The 22,956-nt window shown below is 44.8% G+C and overlaps 1 protein-coding gene across 5 annotated transcripts in view; it reads right to left on the bottom strand.

The window, feature by feature from the left end:
• The window catches only part of IL17RD (interleukin 17 receptor D), a 68,458-nt gene that overhangs the window by 6,421 nt on the left and 39,081 nt on the right, over positions 1 to 22,956 (bottom strand). For 4 of the 5 annotated variants that reach the window (XM_086367389.1, XM_086367391.1, XM_086367390.1 and 1 more), the window contains exons 2-12: positions 21,839 to 21,896; positions 16,972 to 17,097; positions 12,390 to 12,508; positions 11,755 to 11,875; positions 9,744 to 9,788; positions 9,283 to 9,434; positions 8,164 to 8,229; positions 7,554 to 7,608; positions 6,947 to 7,057; positions 5,929 to 6,113; positions 370 to 1,309 (exon numbers count right to left, since the gene is read on the bottom strand). In XM_086367389.1, coding sequence (XP_086223515.1) covers positions 370 to 1,309; positions 5,929 to 6,113; positions 6,947 to 7,057; positions 7,554 to 7,608; positions 8,164 to 8,229; positions 9,283 to 9,434; positions 9,744 to 9,788; positions 11,755 to 11,875; positions 12,390 to 12,508; positions 16,972 to 17,097; positions 21,839 to 21,896 — 1,978 coding nt within the window. Of the gene's footprint in view, positions 1 to 369; positions 1,310 to 1,475; positions 1,545 to 5,928; positions 6,114 to 6,946; positions 7,058 to 7,553; positions 7,609 to 8,163; positions 8,230 to 9,282; positions 9,435 to 9,743; positions 9,789 to 11,754; positions 11,876 to 12,389; positions 12,509 to 16,971; positions 17,098 to 21,838; positions 21,897 to 22,956 lie in introns of all 5 variants that reach the window. The other variant, XM_086367393.1, reaches the window with a different exon arrangement.

Below are 22,956 nucleotides of genomic sequence, written 5' to 3'. Positions count from 1 at the left end.
GGTGAACTCTACAAATCTACAGGTCCACAGACACTCATCCAACACACTTGGGACCCAATGTGTTTCAGTATCTACACGTTTTCAGTTTAGAAAGGCGAGCTAATGCACATACTGTATGTTACATAACATGGTACCAGGCAGCTCACCATAATTTCTTATCAGTATTTCTGTAGCTCACACACCTGAACAGTCCCATTACCTGGGAGGCTACCAATGTAGTTTTGTTACTTCCCATAACGTTCGACTGACAAAACTGCAGCAAAATTAGCAAAAAGCTTCTCCTGGATTCTGGAATCCTAGAGCAAGGCTGTGGCCTGCATCAGGAACCCAACCCACCGAACCACCAGCTTCCCGCTCCCCGCGCCTCACCCAGGCCTGAGGAGGACGACACGCTCTCCGTCAGCGAAGACGTCTCCGTCTGATCTGCGGAGAGCCCTTCCATCAGGGGCAGGGACAGCTCAGACGAGGGCACAGACGAGTCATAGATGCCCGAGTCCCGCGGCATGTCCGAGGGCCCAGCAGCTTTCCCCGCATGCAGCAGGGGCCGCAGAACGGCACTGGCGCCTGCAACAACGGGTCCAGCCTCCACGTCTTCGTCAGGCCCGAACTGCGGGCCCTCAGAGTGCGAGTCGGCAGGTGTCCCAGGGCCCGACGACTCGGCCTTGAGGCTGAATTCATTCTCGGGCCCTGGCTTGCAGAGGACTTCGTTTAAAACCAAGCCCGAGTCAAACTTCTCCAAGACCGGCTCTCGGTAGCGGAGAGGAGGCGGATGCAAAGGAGAGAACTGCTTCTCAAACCAGTCAGGCTCCTCATCGATAAACTGGTGCATGTTGCAAATGGCGACGTACAGGGAGCGGCCCGACTTGCTCCGGAAGTAGTTCCTTCGGCTAACCCGTCCCGGCTGCAGCCCGGGCTCTGGCAGACTGCGGTCCTGGGAGTGCAGGTGGGAGCAGAGCTGGGGCAGATGGTCCATGAGTTTGTACTTGGTGCTCAGGTCCAGGACGCCGGGAACGTCTCCTTCACAGGAATAATCGAAGTAGACGGCGATGAACTTGCTGAGCGCCGTGGATGAGCTCTGTTTGGCCTGGTGGAGCTTCTCGGCGATGGCAGACACCGCCACCAGGAAAAGCTCCCCTTTCCCCGAGCCTCGGCCGCCTCCTTTGTGCTTGTAGTTCTTCTTGTCCACGAAGTATTTCATGCCTTTGGAACACACCACAATGATGAACTGGGACTCGTGGATCTTCTGGATGACCCATTCTCTCTGCCGTTCCCTGCAGAGGCTGAAGTCTTCCCACAAGTCCAGAGCCACCTGGAAAGAGAACAGGTAACCTCACTCACCTGTACAGCTTGGAGAGTCGAGTGACAAGATGGGCAGTGTTACAAGAAGGGCTCATCGTCTGCCCCAAATCTCTGCTATGTGCAGGCTCCAGGCCGCCCAACTCCAAGAAACAGCTAACATTCCATGGGTGACCGACCATCAAGCACCAGGCCCTCTGCATCATGTCCTCATTTTCGCATACTGTGGGCTCATTACCATTCCCACCCTACAAGTGAAGACAGAAGTTCAGAGTATCTGACAACCTGCCTAAGTCACACATCACATGTGAGGCCTCCAGTGGACTTAGAGTGTGATGGTGAGCATGGAAAACAGAGGAAATGAGGGAGGCTCTATCTAATGAGTGAGGCCACCTGGATGGGGGTAGATCCTGAAGAGAGAACTGGAAGGTGGTAATAGAAGGGTGTGGGTGAGGGATCTCAAAGTAGGCTTGGAAATGGAGTTCATGTCTGGATGCCAGAGTACTGCACACAGCCCACTCATGCTGCCAGCTGACTCAACAACAGATAGTATGAGTGACAAAGAGGGCCTCCCTGGCCACTCTCGCAACCCTGAGGTCAGCCCTGCTGTTTACCAGGTGATTGGTGCATGGAGAGAAGGGTGAGGAGCTGCAGTAACACCGCCATCTGGTTCACTCACTCATAGAGACTGCCATCTCTCACCATGACTTCTCAGCAATCAACAGGACCACAGCCCTACCAGGCCTTTAACCCAAGGGGAGGTCTGGGAGGGAGTTGGGAGTGGAGCACTGACAAAGTAAGACCACAGGACATGTGTGGCCCCTCAGAGGGCTTCACTTTCTCAGACCATCTTCATCTGATTCTGCTGCAAAGTCTTTTGGCAATTTCATTTGTAGTTCAGAAATTAATTCCCAATGCCTATGCCCAACTGTGGCAGCCACAGTCTCTTATGGAGGAAAGGGTTCTGAAATGACTTTGACTTCCTTTTTTGCTCTAAGGTATTACCAAAGGGAAGAAAATCCCCAATATCTACCTACTTGCTGAAAATAATCCTGAATTGTCTTCAGTTCAGTTCAATCACTCAGTCGTGTCCGACTCTTTGTGACCCCGTGAATCGCAGCACGCCAGGCCTCCCTGTCCATCACCAACTCCTGGAGTTCACTCAGACTCACGTCCACTGAGTCGGTGATGCCATCCAGCCATCTCATCCTCTGTCGTCCCCTTTTCCTCCTGCCCCCAATCCCTCCCAGTATCAAAGTCTTTTCCAATAAGTCAACTCTTCGCATGAGGTGGCCAAAGTACTGGAGTTTCAGCTTTAGCATCATTCCTTCCAAAGAAATCCCAGGGCTGATCTCCTTTAGAATGGACTGGTTGGATCTCCTTGCAGTCCAAGGGACTCTCAAGAGTCTTCTCCAACACCACAGTTCAAAAGCATCAATTCTTCGGCACTAAGCTTTCTTCACAGTCCAACTCTCACATCCATAGATGACCACTGGAAAAACCATAGCCTTGACTAGATGGACCTTTGTTGGCAAAGTAATGTCTCCGCTTTTCAATATGCTATCTAGGTTGGTCATAACTTTCCTTCCAAGGAGTAAGCGTCTTTTCATTTCATGGCTGCAGTCACCATTTGCAGTGATTTTGGAGCCCCCAAAAATAAAGTCTGACACTGTTTTATTTCCCATGAAGTGATGGCACCAGATGCCATGATCTTCGTTTTCTGAATGTTGAGCTTTAAGCCAACTTTTTCACTCTCCTCTTCCACTTTCATCAAGAGGCTTTTTAGTTCCTCTTCACTTTCTGCCATAAGGGTGGTATCATCTGCATATCTGAGGTTATGGATATTTCTCCCGGCAATCTTGATTCCAGCTTGTGCTTCTTCTTCCAGCCCAGTGTTTCTCATGATGTACTCTGCATATAAGTTAAATAAGCAGGGTGACAGTATACAGCATTGATGTACTCCTTTTCCTATTTGGAACCAGTCTGTTGTTCCATGTCCAGTTCTAACTGCTGCTTCCTGACCTGCATATAGGTTCTCAAGAGGCAGGTCAGGTGGTCTGGTATTCCTATCTCTTTCAGAATTTTCCACAGTTCGTTGTGATCCACACAGTCAAAGGCTTTGGCATAGTCAATAAAGCAGAAATAGATGTTTTTCTGGAACTCTCTTGCTTTCTCCATGATCCAGCGGATGTTGGCAATTTGGTCTCTGGTTCCTCTGCCTTTTCTAAAACCAGCTTGAACATCTGGAAGTTCACGGTTCACATATTGCTGAAGGCTGGCTTGGAGAATTTTGAGCATTACTTTACTAGCATGTGAGATGAGTGCAATTGTGTGATAGTTTGAGCATTCTTTGGCATTGCCTTTCTTTGGGATTGGAATGAAAACTGAGCTTTTCCAGTCCTGTGGCCACTGCTGAGTTTTCCACATTTGCTGGCATATTGAGTGCAGCACTTTCACAGCATCATCTTTCAGGATTTGAAATAGCTCCACTGGAATTCCATCACCTCCACTAGCTTTGTTCGTAGTGATGCTTTCTAAGGCCTACTTGACTTCACATTCCAGGATGTCTGGCTCTAGGTCAGTGATCACACCATCGTGATTATCTGGGTCATGAAGATCTTTTTTGTACAGTTCTTCTGTGTATTCTTGCCACCTCTTCTTAATATCTTCTGCTTCTGTTAGGTCCATACCATTTCTGTCCTTTATCGAGCCCATCTTTGTATGAAATGTTCCCTTGGGATCTCTAATTTTCTTGAAGAGATCTCTAGTCTTTCCCATTCTGTTGTTTTCCTCTATTTCTTTGCATTGATCGCTGAGGAAGTCTTTCTTATCTCTCCTTGCTATTCTTTGGAAATCTGCATTCAGATGCTTATATCTTTCCTTTTCTCCTTTGCTTTTCACTTCTCTTCTTTTCACAGCTATTTGTAAGGCCTCCCCAGACAGCCATTTTGCTTTTTTGCATTTCTTTTCCATGGGGATGGTCTTGATCCCTGTCTCCTGTACAATGTCACAAACCTCAGTCCATAGTTCATCAGGCAGTCTATCAGATCTAGTCCCTTAAATCTATTTCTCACTTCCACTGCATAATCATAAGGGATTTGATTCAGTCATACCTGAATGCTCTAGTGGTTTTCCCTAGAAAATTGTCTTACACTTTCCTTAATTCTCGCTAACATTTTATGTTCTAAAAGCTAACTGACCAACCACTTAAAAAAATGTTCCTGCCTGACCCAGCAATTCCATTTCCAGGTATCTATCTTTGGAAAATCAACAGAAATAAGGCAAACTGGAACCAGAGATGTTTAACAATTTGAAAAAACTCAATTATGGTGAATCATTAATATGAACCAAGTGTCTACTTAAAACTTCAGTTTACACAGAACTACTAATAGTATAAAAAGTCAATGAGGGAAGAGAAAGTAAAAAATAATTCCAATCCATCCAAAATGCAAAACTGCATGTATGAGTTCATGTATGCAGAAAAAGACTGGGAGGAAATGCAGCAACTCTAACTGTGGTTCCTCTTCTCCAAGTTAAGATTACCACTCATTTTTAAATTTGTCATTCTTTTCTAGTTTCCAAATTTTCTATTACATACACCTGTATTTATGTTACACTAGCCCACCTTTCCCCAGGCTGCTCACTCACAAAGTAGAGCAAATGATGGGTTGTCTGTATTTGAAGACTGTGTGCCACTTGCTGGTCTTTCAGGCTGATCAGCCCACCTCTAGAACCTTCATACATTAGGAAACCCTGCCAGCCTTGTAAATATGCTTTACTGACACTAGGGGGCAGCCTCACCATGTGGAGAAAGTCTAAGAAACTCACTGAGCTCTCCGTTTCAAAGCACAAGTAACTTCCAAGGGTGTTATTTGTTATGTGGTGCCTCCACGGTAAGAGAATGTGCTTGTAATGGTAGAAACACAGATTCGTAGGTTCGATCCCTAGGTCAGGAAGATCCCCTGGAGAAGGAAATGACAACACACTCTGGTATTCTTGCCTGGGAAATCTCATGGACAGAGGAGCCTGGCAGTCTATGGGGTCACAGAGTTAGACACAACTTAGCGAGTAAACAACAACAAAAAACAGAATTATTGTACAGCTCTTGCATCTGTAAGAAACAGAGCGTGTTTTCCGTGAGAGCTTCAAACTTCACTCTAAAGTGAATACTATGACATTATAAAAAAGTTACATGTTAATAGCTTAACTCAAAAGAATAGGCGAGAAACCAGAGTAGACCATATGAGCACTTAACATGTTGTTTTCCCTTATTAGCAAAGCTCCCCCAAAGAATTGTCTAAACCCCCTTCTTTACTTACCATTTTCTCTTTGACCCTCCAATGCCATGATGACCTCCTCCCACCACCCTCATTGCACACTGCCATCTCCTCCACCATCCATACACCCAACAAGTCTTTAAAGCTTAAAAAACTTCCTGCCAGGTGGGTGCCACTCAAGGCTTTTGAGCAGCAGTGTGTCGGGGTTAGAACTACGTGTCAGCAAACACTTAGTTTCGATGATGGCTATGACAGGCTCCAAGAAGAGTGTCACGGCTAACCCCTAGGTTGGAAGCTAAGAGTCTATTAGCACACATCCCACCCAGGATAAAAGAAGAGACTTTAGACTCCTCACCTCACAGTCACAGAAGTCCTGGAGGAAGTAGGCAAAGCACTGGACGACGTTCATGTGATTCTGGCCATCTTTACTGGAATAGCAGAGGAAGACCTTGGGCCGAGGCCGGAGCCTCTCCCTGGGGAGTGCTGTGGTGTATGTGGAGGACTCCGAACTCTCTTCATCTAAGTGTGAATATATATTTTCTAAAGGGGACAAGAAGATAGGGTTGGTGCCCATGAGCAACACTCTGACTATTCCCTACGACTCGAGATGTAATGCTGTCTTCAAGAAACAACAGTCGCCATGTCACCTGGAATACTCCCAGCTCCCTAACTCTACCAGCCCCTTGGGTCACCTCGGGGAACGGGACAGCTGATTGCTCCAGTGGAGCCAAAAATGGCCAAAATTTGTTCTTCACCAGAAACTGAGCTTGGTTAAGCCAAAAACACTGCAGGGGCCACCCACTCACCTCCACCCTCCACTCTGGTCAGCAGTATCTCGAACCAGCTCTTCCAACTGAGTGAAGCTACCTGACCAATGAAGCTTCAATAAAGAGCTGACGTTCTTTAAAACTTTCATTGAGGTTTGGGGGAGTTTTTCTGTACAACTTACAAAGGTAAAGTGCATAGATCTTAAGAGTATATCTCAGGAAATTTTTATCTAAGTATATACCTCTGTAACCACCGCTCAGACTAAGGATACATTTCCAAGTGTCCCACAAGTTTCTCTCCTGTCATCGGACTTTTATAAGTGATAAAGCCCTACCTCTTCCCTTACTCACACCTTTGGACTTCTTATATGCTCTTGAATTTATCATCCTCAGTTTGAGAAGGGAAGTACACCTGTCCTTTTAGTGGCTCCTGAGGTTAAAAGTCAAGTATTTTAATTCTGGGAACTACAGCAGCCAAGGAACTGACTACAGGAGTTGTGTGGTTTCCCAGTCACCTGCCTGGAGGGACCAAGTGCTCCCAGTCTCCCTCTGTTGGCCCCAGTCCTGCCAACTTGGATTGGGGGGGGGGGCACACCACACAAATACCTTGTTGCTTCTTGCGGCACATCACCGTGAAGAGCGTCGCGAATGCCGATATGACGACCAATGGCACAGTGATGGCCACGGCTCTGATGGGCCCAGCCCACGGGGAATGCACTGGGAAGTTTCAAAGGGAAGGCTTTTAGATGTCAGCAGTGTAACAGGTTCAAAGAGAAACATTTTTTTCTTTTTAAAAATAAGCCACATAACAGGTTCCAAGACTCCCTGACCACCTTTCTCTAGTAATGATTCAGTAGTTATAAAAGGATTCACTTTAAAAGGCTGTAGAATACAATTTAACAGCTAGAATCTGCTGAGATCACTGAATACCTTTGAGTGAGAATCTGCCTAAGGAAACCTCCCCTCCCACCACTTTGCTTCTGAGGACAATTGACTACTTATTTAATCCCAGTGACACATGTAACACACTGGCTTTGATCTTCCAGGCATCAACATTAGGGTGGAAGGAAAGTCAGATTTGATGGAACATCATGTAAGAGTGAGGAGCTGAAGTATTTTCTTTTCCTAAACCATGAAGTAAGGAAAGTATCAAATACCTTGGTCCACTCTGTAGTCCAGAGGCAACATTTCAAACACACACACAAAATCTCACCTGGTTTTAAGGCATAATGCATCACTTTTCTTGTCGTATTACTGTCATCGACCAGCTGCAAAGCAGAGGATGCTGTGTTATTTTTTTTTAAGTGATAGCATCTCAACAGATTCCATTCATTTTTCCATCTGTGGTCAGTGGGGCAAGGGGAGGGCAGAGCTGCTGTTGCCTGTGACCATTTTCAAGCTGAGATTAGACAGTAACGGTCAGATACATCTCTGCTTTTCCAAGCAAATGAGTATACAGAGGATAGATAAATAGTAAGGCCCTACTGTATAGCACAGGGAACTACATCCAATATCCTGTGACAAATCATAATGGAAAAGAACATAAAATAGGAAATATATATGTGTGTGCATGTATCACTGAATCACTTTGCTATATAGCAGAAATTAACACAACATTGTAAATCAACTATACTTCAATAAAACTTTTTAAAAAAACAGGAATTCCCTGGTGGTCCAGTGATTAGGACTCAGTGCTTTAACTGGCAAGGCTCTGGGTTCAGTCCCTGGTTGGGGAACTAAGATCCTGCAAGCCACATGGTACAGCAAAAAAAAAAAAAAAGTTTTTTAATAAAAATAATAGGGCTTTCTTGAGTTGTGTGTACCTCAATTATATAATCCCCAGGAGACACATTTTGAAGAAGGCAGCTGGTTATCTCTGTATTTTGCTCCTGCAAAGAAACAACACTTTAAAACTTTCTTCTCAGATAAAGGTCACCAGGACCCCTCTTTTGTTTTGGAACTGAATGAAGGAGACTTCCCACCAGTTTCAATTATGTTTTCAGAAGATGACAATTAGAAAGCAACTGTGCATATCTGAACTTCACTCTGATAAAAGGCCCAGGAGAACCTGCGACCCCTGTCAGAGACTATGCTTGGCTGGTAGTGCCCAGAGCAGCAGTTTTTTATTTGAAGACAAAGCAGCTAGTTAGAATACCTTTTACTTAATAAACGGGAAAAAATTACCCTCCCCTGTTTGTGCATATTTTATTTGCCATAATTTTGACTTGAGTAGAAGGTCAATGACAGAGGTGAGAGCAGGCAGGAAAATCAAACTCGGCACATGCATCTATAAGGGTGCTGGTTTCTGCCACCAGGACCAAAAGCCTCTCTTGGTACTCTTGTGGGTCATCGAGCAGCCTCGTGAACTTCCATGAAATACCGTCCACTCCCTCTGACTATCTCAAGTTTAAGGACTTGGTTACTGAATTTCAAGTTAACCTTGGCCTCTGTATAAATTATGAGCCACTGACATGCTAGTGACTTGGCTCCCAGATTAGCTGTGAGGCCTTAAGCAACAGGCCAGGCAACCTCCATGGGCCTCAGGTTCCACATCTCTAAAAGGAGGGTAACAGCAGCTTTGGTTTCATTGAGATGTAAAGACTCAATGACCACAGAGCTTGCTGACTGGCACACAGTGAGCACCTGATTCAGGTCTGAAATACTTAAGAACTGACAATTACGTCACTGTTTCGGTTCCTTTGGTAAAACTTCACTGGCTACATCAGCACTGGGCCAGATAGGGTAGAGATAATTAGATAATTAGAGAGTGAGGGGTGACTCAGGATGACCCTGAGATGAACTCAGTGATAACATTCTGGAATAGCTACCTACTGCTCACAGACCACAGAGCCTCATGTTCACACTGAACCATCCAAATTCCAGAGGCTCTGGGGTCACTTTAAAACATGCAGTGGTTTCTTTATGCATACCCAGCAGCTTACCTGTTTACAGGTCTTTCGCTTGAAGGGTCCTTCATGCTTAAGCTTGTAATGAAGATAGAAGAAACGGAAGCCAAAGGTGTGGGGCGCATGGTCAAAAGACACCTGCATGTCCGAACCGTGCTGAGTGATGTTGAGGTTCCGAGGCTTCCAGACTAGGGGGAGGAAGGACCACAGTGAGTACCCTGAGGCCACCCTGACTCCTCTTGGGATTGGACAAAGACAGCTCAGTCACTCTGTCACTCTGTCATGTCCAACTCTTTGCAACCAAAGGGCCTGTAGTCCGCTAGCCTCCTCTGTCCATGGGATTATCCCAGTAAGAATACTGGCGTGAGTTGGCATTTCCTCCTCAAGGGAATCTTCCCAACCCAGGGATCAAACCCACTTCTCTGACATTTCCTGCATTGGCAGGCAGATTCTTTACTACTGTGCCACCTGGGAATACCAAGGACAGCTATACTTACAGGGTTTACAAGCCAGGTTGTCCGGCTGCAATAGCAGGTCACACGCTATTAAGAAAGACACATGTTTTTAGTTTTAGGACAGTTTGACATCTTCCTCATCTAACAATTCAATACAATATAAATATTCAGCACTGAACGTTTCTGGAAAGAATGTAAAACATAGCAACTGCATCGATTCAACAATGCTTTTCAGTATAGCCCAGTTGTATCTTGTGAAAATTTGAATTGTATAATATAAAGATATTAATGCAGTTCATTTTATGCCACTTAAGTGGAAACAATACGAAGTCACCTACATTTTAAAAGCTTGTCAGGTATTACATAGTTTCAAGGCCATGCCCAAGGGCAGCAGGACTGTGTTCATGTTTCTGTCCTATGGAGGGGCTCTGTTTTAGCTGTAGGCAGAAATAATGCCAGCCCCTACCCAACTGCAGAGTGGTTAGGCATAAGAGAACACTGGAGTGATCCTGGCAACTTTTCTTGAGGTTACTTTAACTTTTGCTGGCTCTCCAACTTAAAATCCTTTTGATGGAGTCTAAAAATGACATCCAGCCATCTACTAGGTAGCAAGCAGTACCAGTGCTGAAAACGAGGAGCTTTGAAATCGGATTTAAATGTGATTAAAGAAAAAAAACAAAACACCATGACAGAGGCCCTATATGCCATGCTGCTAACCCAGGAGGACCCTCTGGAAATTATGCTTACAATGCCAAGAAAATCAAAGGCTGCATTGAGGTCACGGTGCCCTGAAATGGTGATAAATGCACCTTCTGTCCCGCCTCACCCCCAGAGAGACTCTGATTCTGATGAAGAAAATTAAAGTAGGCTAGTTTTGATTTAGGCAAGCTTTCCATAAACACGTTCTTTGAATCCTCTCTCTGGTTGTTACATGTAAGGCACTGAGAGATACTGTAAAATGCACATGGTCTTTGTCCTATGGAATCTTATTTTCATTAAGACAACGAACATCTCTGCATAGAAAACCACTACCGTGTTAAAAGAAGAAAACAATCAGGGTAAGAACTCTGCAGAGTAAGAACTCTAAAGCAGCGATTTGGGCTGTTGAAAGACACACCACACTGTGTGTAGAACAGGTGGAAAAGGAGAGGCAGACAGAGAGGGGAATTCTGTACAGCCAGTGCTTGGTTGCAGGGTGAGGACTCCAGAGTCGGGCTCCGTGGCATTCAAATCCCAGCCCCCCAGCAGCCCCTTCAACCTCTCTATGTGTGGCTCCACCTCTGCTAAGTGGAGATGGCAAGATTAAATCCTTTGTAGGGCTGTTATGGAGGTCAACTGAATTAATATTTGGGAAGTATGTAGAATGGAGTCTGGCACAGAGATGTTAAATAAATAAACTTCCTAGAATGAGGTGACCTCAGGGACACTACTTGATTTTCTTAACCTAATCTTGAAAAAATGACAGGCAGCCACCCACAGAGGCCACCCTCCTGAGGACAGGTACAGAATGGAATCATTTCATGCTTACCCTTCACCTTAAGATAAACTTATACTTTCTTTTCCTCTTCTTAAGTTAAACAATTTTACTACATGGCTATATTGCAGCACCTTCAAAAAAGGTCAACTGTCATGTCTGCTCTATAACAAGCCAGGAACAGGTGTTTCTGGTTAGATGAACAGTTGTTTAGTTGCTCGATTGTATCTGACGCTTTTGTGACCCCATGGACTGAAGCCTGCCAGGTTCCTCTGTCTATGGGATTTCTCAGGCAAGAATACTAGTGTGCATTGCCATTTTCTTCTCCAGAGGATCTGCCTGGCCCAGGGGTCAAACACATGTCTCCTGCATTAGCAGGCGGATTCTTGACCACTGAGTCGCCACGGAAGCCTGGGTCAAATCTTAATTTTAAAAATTGCTTTTCTGGATGCTTTTCTCTTCTCCATGCTAGTTTCATACTAGTATTTCATGTACTCTTGAACATATCTCTGTCAAAATGTCTTTAAAAGCAGGAGAAATGTCTCCCCCTGGAAAGTAGGCAGGAAAGACCATACTCACTGCGGGTTCTGAAGAAGAAAGGGTGATAATTGCTTTCGTTTTTAATGGAAGGAAAAGGGACGATCTTTACAAAGTAATCTGTTTCAAATTTCATATTCAGGAAAGGTTGAGATTCCATCCCCTAAAAGGGATCAAAAAACACGTGTGATGTCACGGAGAAATCACCCCCGCCTCTACCTACGTGCAAGAGTTCCAGTCCATCCTGATGGTCCCCCAGACACAGTTCTAGGGTTGGTGGGGGGTGTCCCAGGGCAGGAAGAAGTCAGGTTTCTTTTCCAGACTAAGTTTAGGTTTAGACCCCTAAGTGAAAAGGAATATGGACAACACTGTCTGTTTTTCCGACAGTGAAGCCGAGGCTCCAAGCTGGTGGGGAAGAGCCCACATCCTCTCCTGAGGGCACAAAGCCACCTTCCGGGATGGCTGCTCCACCTCAGCTTGTAACCTGAGAGGTGTGTCTGTCTACCACCGGGACGTGCTAGAGGGTTTCTGGCAGTGTGGAGCAGGCTCGCCCACCTGGGCAGGCGGGCTGGAGTCTGCAGCCCCTCCTCCTGCAGTTTCGCAGGCTCTCAATAGACCATTCAGTCCCCAGAACAATGGCACGTCTTCAGGGGTGTATTCCCCTGCAGGCGACTTACAGCTCTTTTGAAGCTACTGTTGAGCTGCTTCGGGTCCTTTAGAATCAGTTGTTGGCACTGTCGTCCCTCTGACTTCAGCTCCTCCAGTATGACCCGAAATCCTTTTAGGAATTCGATGCCTGAGCAAAGCAGAATGCTTTTATTAATATGAAAAGAGGACCTAATTACCTTTGAACACACTTTCCTTCCTCTAAGATCACCGTCCTCTCCCCCTACACAACAGAGTAAAAGGCATTCTAAGTCAGGCAGGAATATCTGGGTTTACAGAAAGGAAAAAGGCATACCCTGCATTCCTCTCGTACAGGCCAGGTGATTTTCTGTCCCATCATTACTAATGAATAAATCTCTAATCCTGCCAGCCATTTCACGAACGTCCATTTGCTCTATGACATTAGGGTTCAAATATTTAGACCCAAGTCACAATTGATCATAAAAATCTGCAGTGGAATATATAATTTCTATGTCATTAAACAAGGTGTATTCAGCTGACAATCATTTCCAGTGCTGACTAGGGACTTGCCCCAAACCATGTTTCAAGTACTTTCCGTTTTAGTCCTATATTTGCTGGCATGTTTCACTAAGAAACGTAGAAAATTCCCAGCAAAGTGTGTGTCTGCACCCAAGGGGGTCCTGGGCTGGAGATTAAATAGCTTAGGAGAATGCCTATGTGATTTACAAAGCTGTTCTTGCTCTAATCACGCCTGAAAGGCAGACACCCAAGAGCTGCCCAGTGTGTGCTCTTGATGCTGCCCTCAGAGGCCCCCGGGACGCCCACAGCGCCACTGAAAGGGACTGGCCCAGCCTCCTGCCACCTGAGCTTCCCCCGCTGCACGTCCAACTAGCTGCTTTCAAAAGGATTAAGCTCTGACGGCCACGAGAGCCGGTGCTAGGGCTTCGTATCCCATGGAGACTGGAGAGGTCCAACTATAGCTGGAGCAACCCGAAGCAGGCCTCAATTGGCAAGATATCGATTTCGCATTCTTTCGAAACACCAGACAAGGAGACATTTTCAACCCTTCCCCTTTCCAGGGCAAGAGTAATTACACAGGATGCAATTAAGCAGGTGGGAAAATTATCGATGGCAAAGGCCAAGGAAATCTTTTTCTCTTTCGAATAGGTTCTCCAATCCTGTAATTATTTGATGAAGAGCACATATTTATGGTGGGAAGGGCAAAGGAGTCACAATTAGAGCTTCACGACTTAAGAGGTTGGAGCACAGAGGGCACAAGTCCGGACCCTGCCGTGTTGTAGTATTTTGAGTACAAAGCTTCCTGCGGGAGTGAGGGCTGGTGTATCCACAGCCAGAGATTCACACATGCTGACCAGATCCAAGGTTTCTGACCAGCAATATTCAGTAGATCTCACAAGAATTTGTCTTTTGAAATCCTCCCATTCCTCCCCTCCAAATATTTTTGAACAAATCCTTATTATTTATACTAAGATTTAATTCATGCATTGTTGCCAGAACTGTTTAAACAAAAGCCAGGTGATTGATATGACTGTAAGACTGTACCTCTCACAATTACAGACAAATTCATCAGTTGGAGGTGGGAGTGGGTGATTCCAGTTCTTATATTTAAAAAGACTTGCCTGGAAAACCACTATTCCAAGTCTGGGAGTAAATGTAAATCTTATAGTAACTGGTTTATCAAAATATTATAACATCTCATAGTTAGATCATGTTTATAATTTTATAGGGCAGTAAAATAAAGGTACTTTTTTACTCCTTGTCATTTAACTGATTGAATCCTTCTCACAACCACAAGCGGAAGGTATTGTCCCCACTTTATAGGTGAGGAAACAGAGGTGTACAGACACTAGATGACTTGCCCAGAGTCACACAGGGATGAAATGGCCCAGGTGGGATCAAACCCAGAGTGCTCTTAACGCATGTGTTTTTCTATCTCCCAGTTCAGTTCAGTTCAGTTCAGTCGCTCAGTCGTGTCTGACTCTCTGCGACCCCATGAATCGCAGCACGCCAGGCCTCCCTGTCCATCACCAACTCCCGGAGTTCACTCAGACTCACGTCCATCGAGTCAGTGATGCCATCCAGCCATCTCATCCTCTGTCGTCCCCTTCTCCTCCTGCCCCCAATCCCGCCCAGCATCAGAGTCTTTTCCAGTGAGTCTATCTCCCAAGGAGTCTCCTTAATAGAACCTCATAGAAATTGCTAGAATCTATCCAGCCATCCCCACCCACACACTGTCATGCAGAAAAAGCTCATCTTTCTGCCCTCACGGTTCCTCATGTCAGTTCTCCTCACATCTCTTACTTTCATTCTAAAGAGGGAGCCTGCAATGTGTCAGGCCAACCCTTTAACCATTTTTAGACTTATGTTGGAATGACCACTTCTCTTTTATCCACAGAGGATGTTTTTCCTTTTAAATGTTAAGATAATGTTATTTTTGGAAAACCTGTTGCATTCAGACCCAGTGGTATTTACACAGAGAAGTGAGTCAGGCCCACAGGTCTGATCCATTCTCCCTGTCTCTGTGCTCACCTTTTCTGAATCTGGTTCCTTTGAGATTTCCCCCATTTAGATTAAGAAATTTAGACTTTATCTTACTTTTTCCTTGGTCAGACTTTTTTTTAAATTCTAAGATTGGGTGGCAATATCCTAGGAAACCTGAGGACCGGGATCTGATGATGATAACAACAGACACTGTTTTTAAGAGTTCTCTTTAGAAATGTACTCTGTGTGTGTGTTGTCCTTAATTCTTTTTCTACTTTTTAACAGGTTTATTGAGGCATAATTGGCATACAATTAGTTTCATTTTACAGAGAACATTTTCATATACTTTGACTTACGTGTATACCCATGAAACTGTTATTAAAACCAAGAACTTACCCATCACCTCCCAATTCTTCCTCATGTCTCTTTATACTCCCTCTCACTTCTGTTCCCAGGCAATTAGGAACCTGCTTTTTGCCACTACAGCTTTGTTTGTATTTTATTGAATGTGTCAATGCTAATGCTTTTTTTTTTGTCTTGCTGATTTCACTCAGAAAAACTATTTTGAAATTCATCCACATTGTTAAGTATACCACGATTTCATTCCTTCATTGCTGGGTGGTGTTCCATTGTGTGAACGCACCACAGCTGGTGTATCAGTTTATGCACTGGACGTTCAGGATGTCTCTAGTTTTGGACAACTGAAAATAAAGCTGCTGTGAATGTTTGTGTGGATATATGCTTTCCTTTCTCTTGGGTAAATAGTAGTCAAATGGCTGCATCATGTGGTAATACACATGTAACTGTTCAGGAGAATACAAAAAGGTTTCCCAAAGTAGTTATCCCATTGTACATTTCCACTCAATAATCTTTTGTTTTTGCAATTTTTTTTGATTATGCATGCTCAGTCACTTCAGTCGTGTCCAACTCTCTGTGACCCATGGACCATGGACCATGGCCCGCCAGGCTCCTCTGTCCATGGGATTCTCCAGGCAAAAAAACGAGTGGATTGCCATTTCCTTCTCCAATGAGAAAGTATGAAGTGAGTGAAGTGAAGTTGCTCAGTCTAGGTTGATTTATAATGTTGTATTAGCTTCTGCTGAACAGCAAAGTGAATCAGTTATACATATACATGTATCCACTCTGTTTCTAACTCTTAAATGAGGAGAAAGTCATATGCCTCAGATGGGGAAGCTGAGGCTCAGATAGGTTTAAATGTTTCTCCTAAAGGTTTTGTGTGTGTGTGTGAGTACACACTGTTGTGTCTGACTCTTGGCAACCCCGTGGACTGTAGATTGCCAGGCTCTTTTTCACATGGGATCTTTACAGGCAAGAATACTGGAGTGGGTTGCCATTTCCTTATCCACGGGAATCTTCCTGACCCAGGAACTGAACCTGTGTCTCCTGCATCTCCCACAGTGGCAGATGGATTCTTTACTACAAGTGTACCTGGGTAGCTCATCCTGGGTTCAAACCCAGGCCCATCTGAACAAATGAGCCCTCTCCATGTCCCACACTCAACTACCTCATCCTATCCTGGGCATCATCAATTCATTAAAGAGGACAAGCAGATTCAGCCGTAACCTGAATCTGGCCAGATAATGTAGGTTTGTTGGTTTGTTTTTTTTTTTTTCTGTTTGTTTGGCTTTTTTTTCAGTCCATACAATTTAAATATAAATTCAGTTCATTTCCAACATTTAAAAATTGTTGATTCTGTGATTTCTCCTGAAAACTGAGGTTGTCCTGACAACTCACGAAATTTGCCAAGGCTAGGCTGGTGCATCTCGATGTGGCCACAGAAATGCTGGATCCTGAATCCATTACATTCTTGGCTAGGCCACTCATCCCCCAACTCCTGCTGAGACACACAAGCAAAGACCTCAGTGACATTTACCATTCACACACTATTATTTTACAAACCTACATCTCTCTTGATAACAGCCAAGGGAACAAAAGATGAGCCATGAAGCACAGCATGAAGCAGCAAGAGTTACAATCAAGTAGTGTCTGTGCAGAGGCACACCTAAGCTACACTTGTGTCAAGACCTACTTGGCCCCAGGAGGCCACTGCACTTAGGACCTCTGTTTTGGGTACCACCCACCATCGTAGACTCCACTTGGACCACTTACCGAGGGCCCCGGGGGACCAAAGAATGGTGACAGCCACTTGGTCGTGGCAGGCGTACTGACTGATGGTGATGTTCTGGGCGTCGGCGATCATGTGCTTCCCCACCGGATTCAAGTAAGTGGTGCAGTCTAGAGGGTTGGGAGAACCAGGACAGTTAGATTTAAACATTTGTTTCTTTCTTTTTCCAAGTTCATCTTCTCAAATTATACAGAACATGCTCGGAGTTAGCCAAATCTACTCTGTTTAAAGATGTGTGCCTCAAAGCCCACAGATGACATCAAAGGTTAGCTGTGTGGAAAACTGTTAAGATGCTGCAGTGGGGTTTATGTATAACACTATCACCCCCTCGCTTTTGAGTTAAAGTGGTTGGAGGATTATGTAAGGTCTGGAGTTTGCTGTATCAGACATTCACTTTTTTACTACTCTGACAGTTTACCTAAATCAGTAATAACTCAGGTTAGTTCAAAATTTTTTCCAATGTTACAGAGTGATCTGAAACCAAACAATGACCAAGTAATCTGGGGTTTATTCTTTTTCAGAAGAAGCCTAGAGGGCAAGGTGACTGCGGAAGAGGAACTCTTAGGAGGATGTGAACTTGAGGGGGCGTCATTCACAGCCAGGCTGTTAAAGAATCCAATTAGGACCTGCCAAAGGGACCAAGAGATTCAGTGATAAGCAGAGCACCTTGGATGTTAACCAGCATGACAAAGGTACAACTTTTGTTCCCAACACTACCTCATCAAAGACACCCACAACACCCACTGAATCCAAACACTCCCATGGTGCTTGAAAAAACGAAAACCACTGATTCTTTGATTTTGTCTGAGGACATGACTCATTGCCACCCGCCAGAGCAGCAGCTGTGCCACCTGGTGTTGCTAAGTACACTTTCAAAGTCTGCACGATCCTAAAAAAGCTGCCAGAAGCATCCAGCCAGACCAGGCGGGGACCTCAGAGGATGGCTGCAGGCTGTTTCAGCCACGCGTGCAGGGAGAGCCGCCAGCCTTCACTACAGACATCAGAATTACGTTGCTTTATCGTTATTTCTTTTCAGTGATTAAGCTTGAAGACTTTCTTTAGTATCTGATGCAAAAGGTCTTCCATCAGATTTCAAACCTACTCATTACCCTCTTGGAAGTCAGGGGGCTTTGGGGGTGAAGCATTCAGAGGTATTTTCTAAGAAGCTTGGTGAGTTTGTGGCATTCCCATCCCCACTCCCCATAAACTACACCACACATTTCCCATTTTTTATGACGAAAAACATTCACAAGGTATCTGAAAGTCGCAAAAGAACATAAGAAAAACATAAAAGTCATCCATAACCTCCCACCACACAGAAGTAACTGCTAACATCTAATGGATACTTTTGCAAGCCTTTTAACGTGCACATGATATTCTTCTAAAGCTTCTTCTAAGGGTGCAACACACACGTACTGAAAGCACGCCCCTCCTCTTTGAAACTCCATCTTCCACTCTGCCCTGTGTTCTGCTTTTTTGCCTAACTCCTACAGAAGGCACACTCCCTTCTGCAAACTCCATCTGCTTCAGAAACAATCACCTCTACATTTCAGTATTACTTTTGAAAAGATGTTAATGATTAATAAAACCAAATTCTACTTCTGATGAAAACTCACTCTCAAAGTGTTCTACATGTGTTCTCTAGATAGACGAGAACTTTAAAGTAGGGGGAAGAAATGTTGAAACATCTGGTTTAACACACACATTGAACAAACAAGGAAACTGTAGCTACAGTGATCGACTGGGTGGGCTTGCAGTGTCGCCAGTGACCAGCCCAGGGCCAGGACACAACACCACCTCTGAGGGCTCACACAAAAGGCTCTTGCCATTCTATCTCCAGCACAAAGCTGGACTGAAACATAAGTTCTGAGTCAGAGGTATTAACCTGCAGAAATCCTGGCTGAGACCAGCTTCCCAGTAAAAAAAAAAAAAAAAAGAAGAAGACAAAATCCCACCATATGTATAAAGTTCAGATATTTTCATTTATTGAGATATATAATGAAAGAAGGGGCCTTCCAGGTGGCACTTGTAAAGAACTCGCCTGCCAATGCAGGAGACATGAGAGACACAAGTTTGATCCCCGGGTCAGGAAGATTCCCTGGAGAAGGGCACGGCAAACCACTCCAGTATTCTTGCCTGGAGAATCCCATGGACAGAGAAGTCTGCCAGGCTATAGGTCCCAAAGAGTCGGACACAACTGAAGCAACTTAGCACAGCACAGTACATAATGAAAGAAACCTTTGACTTCAAACAGCTTTAGGAAAAGATTCATGGACAAAAGTAAGTCATGTTTTTTTCTTTACTCTTTTTTTCATTTCTAATGTCAAAATTGGCATTCTCTGGGTTTCTGCAAATACAATTATGCAAATATAAAGTCTATGAATTAAAAAAATGTATTATTATCTATTCAGGCATTACCCCCTCAGAGCCTGAAGGAGAAACAAGAAATCCAATGTGAAAGGAGGCAAGATCTGAGAGCAAGATCTTAAAGGCAAGACATTTTCTTTCTTCGTAACATTAATGGAAAAGGAATAGAAAAGTAACATTTCTGTACTTTAATACTTTTGGTGAAAACTTGGTAATTGGTTCTTAGCTATTTCAAACAGAACTAGTAACCAGTCAACAGAGCAGTAACAGGAACTTCCTTGTGGGAGAAATAAATTATCTTTTTCAATGGAAAACAATAACTAAGTTTTTTTTGCACAGCCTGGATCCAATTATTAGCAACTCTAACATTTTGGATTCTGGTTACAAAATAATTATGCCCAAATGACATTTGGCCAAAATGCAACCTAGCTTCAGATGTCTCAGGAGTTGAGTTGTGAATTAAATTCTAATTAAATGCCAAAGAATCAGAAAGAAAATAATGACCAAGAGACAGACACTGACATGGGTGCCACGCATCTAGTCCCATGAAGGAAACACTAAGGCACTTTTAAGTTTTATAGGTATGGATCCTCTTTCACAAAACCCCACATTAAACTAGAGATGCAAATAGTTGTTTGCAGCTGACTGGAAAGTTTTGAACTTTGAACGTAATACAAGATCTCACAGGACCAAGAACATATTATTAGAAATTAACTTTCTAATCTAAAGAAAGATCCCTTACACGTGTCTTTACTTAGCTGAATCAAGTCTCACGGACTTGCAAATCTTTTCTTACCATCATAACATTTACCCAGAACATGCACGCCTCATGGACGTGAAGTATCCAAGTTTCCCATGTTAAGTCCTCATCAGTGAAAGCACCCATGTCAGCAACTGTGGGCATGAACTTGACATCCGTACTTGTATTTAAAATTGTTAGTTTGCACACATGACCTCAAAAACCCTGCTTTAGCCGTGTTGATTCCAAAGGCCCAGTGTGGCCTCCAGCCCTTACTCGTGATTCTCCCCAAGAGACGAATCAAACATCAGGAGTCACTAATATGAATCAATCTCCTTCCTGTCAACATTCTTACCTATAAATTATGGCTCGTAAGGCTAACATTGCTCATAATTCTATATAATTACCTTCTAGGGCATGAAAGCAGATGCTCAGAGGGGGTTCTACATGCTTCATCAGAAAAAAAAAAAAAAAAAACCAACCTGCCCTCAGGAAACAATTTGGTCAGAAAAAGTCACAATTCCTTGACAGAAGGGCCCAAAAAGGTGCTTGGGTTCCAGCTCCAGTTGGAATGACTTCTGATAGTAACAGGTATCAGTCACTGAGGGCACACTGAAGGCCAGATCCCGAGATGAGCAGTTACAAGCATTACCTCACTTAAGTCTCAAAATGGTGCTGAGGAAGTTAATCATTACTTCACATGATGAGAAAACCGAGGTCTCGAACAGTGGAGTCGTTGGCCATCGTTCACGGCTGATGAGGTGGGGGACAGGGTGAGAACTCAGGCCCCCATCAGAGATGGCTGACTGGAGACGCCCGGGCCCATCTGAGACACAGATTAACTCGGCCCACTCTGTGTTTGTGAAAACTTTTAAGTAAACGCCAATATATTTTTTAAATTAATTAATTTATTTTAATTGGAGGATAATTACAGTACTGTGGTGGTTTTTGCCATGTATTGACATGAATCAACCCTGGGTGTACATGTGTCCCCCGTATCCTGAAACCCCCCTCTCACCTCCCTCCCCACCCCATCCCTCTTGGGTTGTTCCAGAGCACCGGCTTTGAGTGCTCTGCTTCATGCATCGAACTTGCACTGGTCATCTATTTTACATATGGTAATATACAATATATATATTTTTAAATCCGTGCTGGGACTTCCCTTGGTGGTCCAGTGGTTAAGACTTTGTACTCCCAATGCAGGGGGCATAGGTTTAATCCTTGGTCAGGGAACTAAGGTCCCTGAATGCCACACAGCATGCCTCCCCCGCGAGAATGCTCAAACTAAAAAAATTCAAATTCCCCACTCCTCTTGGAAACCACATCTGACTGAGCTGGAACGGAGGACCCAGTGCTCCTCTAGGACTAGACACGGGCTGTCCAGTTTACCACCGTCCCCATCACTCTCAAGCATCCTGTGCTTGGGGTGCTTTGCTCATGTGACCCCTGCTGGGCCCAAGGGCATCTGGGTTGTTCCTAAGGATATGGCTATCTCCTGAAGAAAGCAGGGGAGGTCTCCCCACACAGCTTCTCTCAGCACTCTGGGGGACAACCGACCTGTTCAAGCTCTGAAATACTTGGGTGGCTTACATGAGTCTGAGGTGCTTCGGCTCTGTTGATAAACCTGAGCAAGTTCAGGAAACCCCCCAACTCGAGGACCTGCAGGGTCCCCGATTAAGCACGACCATGCAAGCTTTAGATCACTTAAGGGGCTCTGTTCTTCAGCGGTCAAGTCGTTTACTTACTGTCATATCTGAAGGTGATGTTGTACAGCCCGCTGTTTCTGCTGGCCAGCCCCACTCCCTGCGGGAAAACAGGAGAACATGAGGAGGAGTGAAGCCAATTTGCTTTTCCAGCCCAGATCCCCATGGAGTCACAACGCACACATGATCGCAGAGACCCAGGGTCATGCCAGTCACCGAGCAACATCCACGCTCTTCATGGCCCCCCGCCCCCGGTCCCCCCCCACCCAACTCCCTCCAGCCCAGGAGGTTCCTAACTGCCAGGCCACGGGGATCAGGGGTACTCACTTCCCCTGAAACAATAGCAGCAGGCTGCTCTGTGTTTGGGGGTTCAATAATAATTCATTAACAGTAAAATTGGGAGAGAGAGAGACCATGAGCTGCCAGCTGGAGCCCTTCCAGTTGGATCCACTTTGAGCACTGATTGGTTATAAAATTTGCCTACCAGACACTCTTGTCCAAAAGCCCTATTAAGCCACGACAGATAGGCAATTCCTAAAGTTCGAGGAAACAGGTTTTTCATTCCAAGAGCGGGAATGAGTGTGGGAATAAGCTGTTACTTTTAATGAGAAAATTCTTCACTGCCTCCATACCTATGCTTGGAGCATAGACGGTGGGTCATAAAAGAAAAAGAAAGGACTTTAAAAGGTCTACCTCTGACTCTCAGTGATGTGGCCGCTAGCCATCTGCACTCCTAATAGCAGGGCTAACAGCTCCGCCAGACTTCCCACTTTAATTACAGCATCCACACGGGAGCCCCCGGCATCCTCCTGGTGGCCCCGCCTTTTCCTGACCCGCCACTTATCCACCATGGGAAAGATCAGCTAAGACTCTGGTTTAACTGTTTCTGTAACCATCAGCAAGTGCACCATTCAGCATGAATTGCAGGATTCTTCCCCCCACACAAAATGTTAATTCTTAGATGCTAACTGATGGGAAAATATTCTAACCACACAGCTACAATTTCCACCCGACAAGGAGGATGCTGGGGAAAACCATATGCTGGCAGTCTGGTATTTAATGGGCAGTTGTTACACTGAGATGCAATGTGCGGAAGCCTTCTGACGGAGCCCGGGGTCTCAGGCCACAGTCCCAGCACATCCATATGGTACAGGCATGTT

This window comes from Bos grunniens, chromosome 22, assembly GCF_055505025.1.
Source record: "Bos grunniens cultivar Pamir isolate PY7600 chromosome 22, Bosgru_T2T1.0, whole genome shotgun sequence".
NCBI lineage: Eukaryota > Metazoa > Chordata > Mammalia > Artiodactyla > Bovidae > Bos > Bos grunniens.
The sequence above is the reverse complement of the archived record's forward strand: the minus strand, read 5'-3'. Positions and strand labels throughout refer to the sequence as shown.